We start from the raw sequence: 6,822 nt of genomic DNA on the forward strand, positions 1-6,822 counted from the left end.
TAAACGCATTGACCCAATTTCTTATATTTTGCCGGTGCTCAATTCGGGACCTGGATTTGTTGAAGAGAACCTAACTACCGATCTACATCGCGAAGTCAAGAGCGAAATTCAATCTTTTATTTGCAATGATAACGATGAAAAGGGAAATTCGCCCCGAAAAATATTGGGAAGAATTGAGGCAAATGCGTTTAAAACGTCCGTGAAAGGGACCGGGAAATATTGGGTTAGAAAAGAAAATACAGCACTATACAAAACCCATGCAGATAAATCCCTATCCTTTAAGGAGCGATAGGCCAAAAGAAAGGAGCTTTAAAAAGCCATAAATATAGTAGCATACAAGCATAAGAAAAAGGAAAATATAAATAACTTTGTATTTGGGGCCAAGTAAGGGCCCCTGGTAGGAATATTTAGCATCTTCAAGATAGACCTTGTTGTTTGAAAGCATTAGCTCCTTTCTTTCAAAGCGGGAATAAAGCCAAGTCGTAAATGTCACGATGTTTTCGAAGGGAATCTCTGTGCGGGGGATCCATTGGACATCTATGTAGATATCTGTTGGCCAGATCCCTTTTAATACCAGGTTGGTTAGAGAAAAAAAGTTCTCCAGGAACAGCCTGGACCCATCTGGATTAATCGAATTGATTGATAATTGCTCTCTTTTACCGTTGCCATCGCGATAGAAATAGCTGATGGTTACATCTAAGATACCAGTGAAAGAATCGCCCAAGTATTGAATGACGTGAAATAGCCCTGTAGACTTTGGCAAAAGAACCTTTTCAAATTTGGTGTTCAACGTTGTATTTTGCGAAATATACTTATGGCTACGGTCTAACATTTCCTGACATAAGAATGTGCCTTCCGGAAACAGCATTATCGTCAGGGGGCTTACTGTTTTTGTAATTTTCGAAAGCTTTTTCTTCAAATGTAGACCATCTACAGCCCATGAGCGTGTAAGAAAAATAAAGTCGACCATGTCCATTGCCTATAAAATGAAACACAAAATATTACCGGGCCAACAAAAGGCAACTTGTACAATGAAGATTTCAATACAATCGACATACCGCTTGAAGGATGTATCACATGCTTCAAATACCAAGAGTAAAACCAGTCCATCGGAACCTGATGGTTTGAAATGTAGATGTTAATTCCACTTGATTCGATTGTCGGTATGTTGTAAGAAATAGACAGGTTGCTTGGCATAAGGACAGAGGCCATCGATAAGATGCAGTCAAACCAGAACTTTTTTAAAAGCTGACAGTATTTCGAGTAAAAAAAATAAGCAAATGGGGAAAAGATTAGCAAACAAAGCGAGATGCCGATGGTAAAAATCGAGATGCAGATCAGCGAACAAATTCCAATTAAACTTTTGAGCGGTGTGAACATCGAAAAGAATCCCAATGATATCACCCAATTTGTGTTGGGATTTAAAATTTTAATCAAAGTAAAATTTGGGCTTATAATTGGTTTCAAAAAAACTGCCCAACAACCAAATTTTAGTTCTTTAAACATTTTTTGTACAGCATGCACCGTCCTCCACAAAAATTCGGCACAAATCACAATCGCCTACATGCTTCTGGTGATTTTTCCAAGACTTCACCCAACTCTTCTGTTTCAACAGAATCAAACTCTATTTGTTCACCCAAAGAATCAGACTCTATTTGTTCACCCAACGAATCAGACTCTATTTGTTCTCTGTCGACAATTGAGCTCGAATCGATTTCGTGTCCTTCATCTCCTCCCGTTTCTGCAATTAAAAAAGCTTTGGAAGCCGGGACGCTTACTGCGGCCTGCCCAAACCTTGTGCTGAAAAAGGACAAAAGAATCCCACTTTCTCCTCAGCTTATTTCACAATTCCAAACCGTAGAAACCACCCCATCTGCGAGTAAAGCGTGCGGCCAAGCTTTCTCATCCATTGAAAAATTGACAGAATCTTCTTTGGTGAAAAGTGCCGACATAGCCGATAACACGAAGTCATCCCCAAATAATACACTGGGCTTCAATTCGATCCAAAATGACGGTTCAATCGATAAAATTGGCTATGAAACCCCGGAAAATCAATCTGATACTCAAATTTCGATCCCGAAAGCCCTGTCTCAAGTCTCTCTCAATACGTACGAGTAATTTATTAATTTTAGGCAAATTTTGAATTATTACACGGCTATTGAACACGTTCCCGAGACTAAAAGAATTGAAGCTGAACCCCCCTCAAATCTATCTGATGAGGACATAATAAATTCCACAGAACCAATTGAGGCTCATTTTATCGACCATCATAATTCGGCTTGCGAAAGTTTGTCGTTTTCCGACTATGAAGCTAATCTTGATGAAGATTCGGAAAATAGTACAGAAGATCATCCCGATCTCGGGAATGCTCACGATATTGAAAAAATCTCCCAGACCGACAAAGATCTCCTCAATCCTTTCTCTTCGGCAGGCGAGAACTACTCTCAGCATATCTGTTCGTCTCAATCGCTGACGGAAGAGTCTACTGAGGAGCTGTCTGTTGACACATCTGAAATTAGCTCTTCAGATTCTTTACTTTCATCTGAAAGTGGCGATGAGAAAAAGCAGGACGAGCTTTCAGAGATACTTTACGAGCATCCCCCAATCGAAACGACATCCCAGAATTCCCCGCAGGCTTTAGGGATCGATGAAAGCTCGGAAAATTATTGTAATTTTATGAACAGCTTTAAAAACATTCCTATGCTCTCGATCGAATTGAAAGAAGACATTGAAAAGTTTTCCATCGAAGGATACGCATCTCAATATTTTGCTGTTCGCTCCAAAGCACTGAACTTTTTTTCTGCCAAAAAAGTGATTCCCTTGAATACGCTGATGTCATGGTCAAAGGCTCCCCTTACCCATCCATTAACAGAACTTGCCAAAAAGTTTCATAAGGATGCTCTTCGTGCCTTTAAAGATGTTCAGCGTATCATGGGAGAGAGGTCTGGCGCAAGTTCGTTCGGCCAAACATGTGCGCCTGTCAGTGAGGTGCAAAATCTGATCACACTTGCAATCAATAATGGCGAGTTGAGAGATGAATTGCTTTGTCAGGTTATAAAGCAAACCACGATGAATCCAAACCTGTAATTGGTAACTTTTCTTACAGTTTTAGCGTCAATACTCGGAGAGGTTGGTCGTTACTTGGGGCTCTTTGCGCTACCATCCCACCTTCCAAAAATCTTCAGTCCTATTTGGTTGGCTTTTTGATGAAATCAATTCTCGAATCCAAAGCAAAGGTCGCCGAGTTGCAGGTCTTTTTGGCAAGCAGCACTCCGTTAGAGAGCTCTTCCAAAAAGAGCAAAAATGTCCAACAAGAAGAGCTGATACACAGAACGGCCATATATCGCGCCTCAAAATTCGCTTTGAAGGGTATCCGCCGGACCTGCATGCCAGGCGTTTCTCCCCGTCTGAGGATTCCGCTTGCCGAAGAGATTGAACACCTCATGAATATGTCGCTCTATGACTCTCCATTTGGAGAATCCCTTGAGCAAAAAGACGTCGAGGTGAAAGGCCCAGATAGCCCGACAACGAACGAACAGCCTGCCTGTATTCCAAAAATTGCCATGTACTTAACGGAAGCAATTATATCCCTTGGCGGTCTTTCTACACCCGGAATCTTCAGAATAGCCGGAAATAATGAGCAATTGTCTATTTTGCGAAGATCGCTAGAAAAGGGCGAATTCCGTACCCTGTATTCAGATGCTCAAAGTCCAAAAACCCAAAAGGCTAAATCCTCATCTCCGAAAAGGAAGAGTAATTCCTCTTTATGTGATTCTGGAACACCACTTCCTGTAAATGATGTACATGTTCCGGCAACCTTGTTGAAAACCTGGCTTAGAGAGCTTGAGGTATCCCTTGTTCCCGAGCATTTTTATGATGCAGCTCTCAAGGCGGCCAACATTTCATCCCAATCTGAAAAGATAGCTGCTATAAAAAAAATCGTATCTGCTCTTCCACCATGTCACAAGTCGACACTGGAGTTTTTAACTTTGTTTTTTCGCATCATTGCTGGGGAAGACCAAGGGCCCAATGAGACCAAAATGAATGTTACCAATTTGGCCATCGTTTTTGGGCCAACCATTCTTAGGGCCCCTGCCTCTGTTAGTAGCGATTCTGCAATGGATATTGCCAAAGCCTTCAATAATGCAAAGCTTGAGCAGCTATTTTTGACCACCATTCTGTCCAACCCGACCGCTATATTTTCATGAACATTTGAAGGCGGAATGCAGCATCGCATTTGTGAGTAACTTTTAATAAATATCGTCGCCGACAAAACCCTAACCCTAGCCGATTGCATCAGTAAACGCTGTACAAGATGCTGCCTCTTTGTCAAATCGTGATTTTAGGGTTAGAAGAGGGGACCTTAATAGCCCAGCTTACTTATAAATGGACATTGAGAGCAATACACCAGGACACCGATTTCAAATTACGAAACCTCGCGCATGCCAAATTTGGATAAAAATGTACGAGCGAATTTTTTTGGCAACCGAAAATTTTGCATGGCCGTCGATGATAAGCCGACTGTGCTAAACATTTCCCAACACGCCTCTTTTATCGATAGCTATTTTGATGATTCAAACGACTTTTTGAGGGTTGTAGAAAAAATTTCCATGTCCCACATAAGGATGAATGTGCTCTATTGGGCCACTGGGACGCTCTCGTTAATTGCTCGCGACAAGCTCGCCGCTCGGAAAAATGATGTCTACTCGTACGTTGTTTCGTGTTGGCAGCCTGAAATAGGTACTAATGCACGGACATAAGTGACTTAGGTGGGTTTTCTCATGTTCCAAATGGCGAGGTTTCTTTGTTAGCCACCCTGTCAGCTATACTTGTCTCTATCATTATTGAACGCTTTGAGGGCATCTTTTCTGATCAAATTAGCAAGGCTTCCGTGAAAAAATGTATGCCCCATTTTGTATTCACCGCGTGATAGATGTTTTTTCCTTGCAAGAAGAGGACGGATCTTGGGTTGGGGACTGTTTTGGCGAAAGGGATACCAGATTTACTTATGCTGCATTTTCCATCCTATCTCTATTGGGCTATGATTGCGTGAATGACACAGAACGGCTCAAATTATCTGTTTCGTTCGTCGAAAAGTGCCGAAATAATGACATTGACGGTGGCTTTGGAGCTGTCCCAAATGCCGAATCCCATTCGGGGCAAGGTATGCATTTCCACCGCTGATTGCGCGCTTTAAAATAGTCTTTTGCTGCATTTCTAGCCTTTCCATTGCGCATCGATATTTTGGGATTTCCCAACCAAGAGATGATTTATTGCTTAGACAATGGCTCGCCTTTCGGCAAGACGTCAAAACGGGAGGTTTTAATGGGCGGCCGCAAAAGCTAGTTGATGTAAACAGCAAGACAAGCGACTTTTTCTAGGTATGTTACTCGTGGTGGGTTATTTCTTCGTTGGCTCAGCTAAATTCGCTTCAATGGATAGACAAGGCGGCATGCATATCTTTCATCATGTCTTGTCAGGTACACATATACCGAGTAATCTCAGGATTTGGACAAAGGAGGATTTGCAGATAGACCAGAGGATGCACCTGACGTTTACCACACCTTTTTTGCTATTTGTGGGCTATCCCTTTTGGGCGATTCATCGATAAGGTGCAAAATAAACCCCGTATATTGTCTTCCTGACGATCTCCTCCAACGGCACTTTTTGCACCTTAAAAGCCAATAAAACGAAGGGAAATCAAAAAATTTGGAGCAAACCCGATTTTTTTCAAAAAGATCCATCCCTAACAAGTTCCGCCTTGTTCCCTTACAGATTAAAGGCCGATAAGAGAGCTTGCCACGAAGTTGCATGTAAAACAAGACACCCGATTTGATAGCGTTCAATGGGCTTAGGAAGCATATGTAAAACCGTGTATTTGATGTGAGTAAATGACATCGGCGTGTATGTTCTTGCTAGTGGGATAAACATCTTGCAAATGTCAAAAACATCCACCAGCTCAGAAGGCGTTTTAGAAAAAGGCAAAAAAATTGAGGGATTGCTTTGAGCTCCTCTTGCTATCAGCAGGCCCTTCAATGCCGGATATTTGTTGTATTTCTCCCAAAAGGCTTGGATTTCACAAGGCGACAAAAAGTCTCCATTAGCAACCAGATGCAATTTAGCTGATTCAAGGAGATGATCCCAAACATCCCAAAAGGCAGGTGTTTTTTCTGTCCTATCTGAAATCCTTCTGGAATGCACAATCACATAGTCCAGGTTTGGACACCTAGTAGCCAAAAAAGAAAAGAGTTTGGAAGAACTTTCGGCTACATCTTTAAGTTCTTCCAAGCTGATTTTCTCCTTTTTTGAAGGGTGCACATCATGTGCAACCTGGGCATCGTGATCGCCATTGCAGCAAGAAGATGTAACCAGGCGGAGTTTTACTGAAAGAGGCACCTTTTTCTCTGGATCTGCAATACATTCCTCGCCAAGCGCATTTAAAATCGAAGCAAGAAGATCCGGTTTTCGCAACAAAGCAGCCCCCATGCCGGCTTGGATTGAAAAAAACTTTGGACACCCGGCGTTCAAATTGATTTCGGAAATGTATTCCTTGACAACTTTGAAAGCCTTCACGGCGAGCTGAGGATCCGAACTGCCTAGTTGGAAAACAAGGAAATCCTTTTCCGAAGGATGCGTAGACCATATCAAAGTATTGCGGTCGGGAGAGACAAACGAAATTACTCCGGTCTCTGGATCAACCATTTTCACGCTGGAAATTATGGCTTTATCTATCAGTTCGGGAGTGAATACTTTTTTTGCGCCATATTTAAGCGCCAATAGCCGAAATGGAAGCGTAGATACCCTTACCATTGGGGCAAGAAA

The 6,822-nt window shown here is 42.1% G+C and overlaps 4 protein-coding genes across 4 annotated transcripts; 2 read left to right on the forward strand and 2 right to left on the reverse strand.

The window, feature by feature from the left end:
- Positions 1 to 271: 271 nt before the first annotated feature.
- Positions 272 to 976, reverse strand: DI09_182p10 (uncharacterized protein; the record flags this gene model as incomplete). Its single annotated transcript, XM_013383338.1, has 1 exon — positions 272 to 976. The coding sequence occupies one exon, from the start codon at positions 974 to 976 to the stop codon at positions 272 to 274; it is 705 nt and encodes a 234-aa protein (XP_013238792.1).
- Positions 977 to 1,077: 101 nt separating this feature from the next.
- DI09_182p20 (uncharacterized protein) lies at positions 1,078 to 4,208 on the forward strand (the record flags this gene model as incomplete). The annotated part of the gene is given in 5 exon segments (XM_013383339.1): positions 1,078 to 1,095; positions 1,292 to 1,438; positions 1,495 to 2,114; positions 2,133 to 3,083; positions 3,113 to 4,208. The coding sequence occupies 5 exon segments, from the start codon at positions 1,078 to 1,080 to the stop codon at positions 4,206 to 4,208; spliced, it is 2,832 nt and encodes a 943-aa protein (XP_013238793.1).
- A 291-nt stretch (positions 4,209 to 4,499) lies between these two features.
- Positions 4,500 to 5,688, forward strand: DI09_182p30 (Rab geranylgeranyltransferase; the record flags this gene model as incomplete). The annotated part of the gene is made up of 6 exons (XM_013383340.1): positions 4,500 to 4,740; positions 4,770 to 4,891; positions 4,957 to 5,164; positions 5,203 to 5,351; positions 5,382 to 5,480; positions 5,506 to 5,688. The coding sequence occupies 6 exons, from the start codon at positions 4,500 to 4,502 to the stop codon at positions 5,686 to 5,688; spliced, it is 1,002 nt and encodes a 333-aa protein (XP_013238794.1).
- Positions 5,689 to 5,769: 81 nt separating this feature from the next.
- Positions 5,770 to 6,810, reverse strand: DI09_182p40 (putative tRNAdihydrouridine synthase; the record flags this gene model as incomplete). The annotated part of the gene is made up of 1 exon (XM_013383341.1): positions 5,770 to 6,810. One exon carries the CDS (start codon positions 6,808 to 6,810, stop codon positions 5,770 to 5,772), a length of 1,041 nt encoding a protein of 346 aa, XP_013238795.1.
- Positions 6,811 to 6,822: the final 12 nt, after the last annotated feature.

This window comes from Mitosporidium daphniae (genome assembly GCF_000760515.2).
Source record: "Mitosporidium daphniae strain UGP3 chromosome Unknown contig-182, whole genome shotgun sequence".
Taxonomy (NCBI): domain Eukaryota; kingdom Fungi; phylum Microsporidia; genus Mitosporidium; species Mitosporidium daphniae.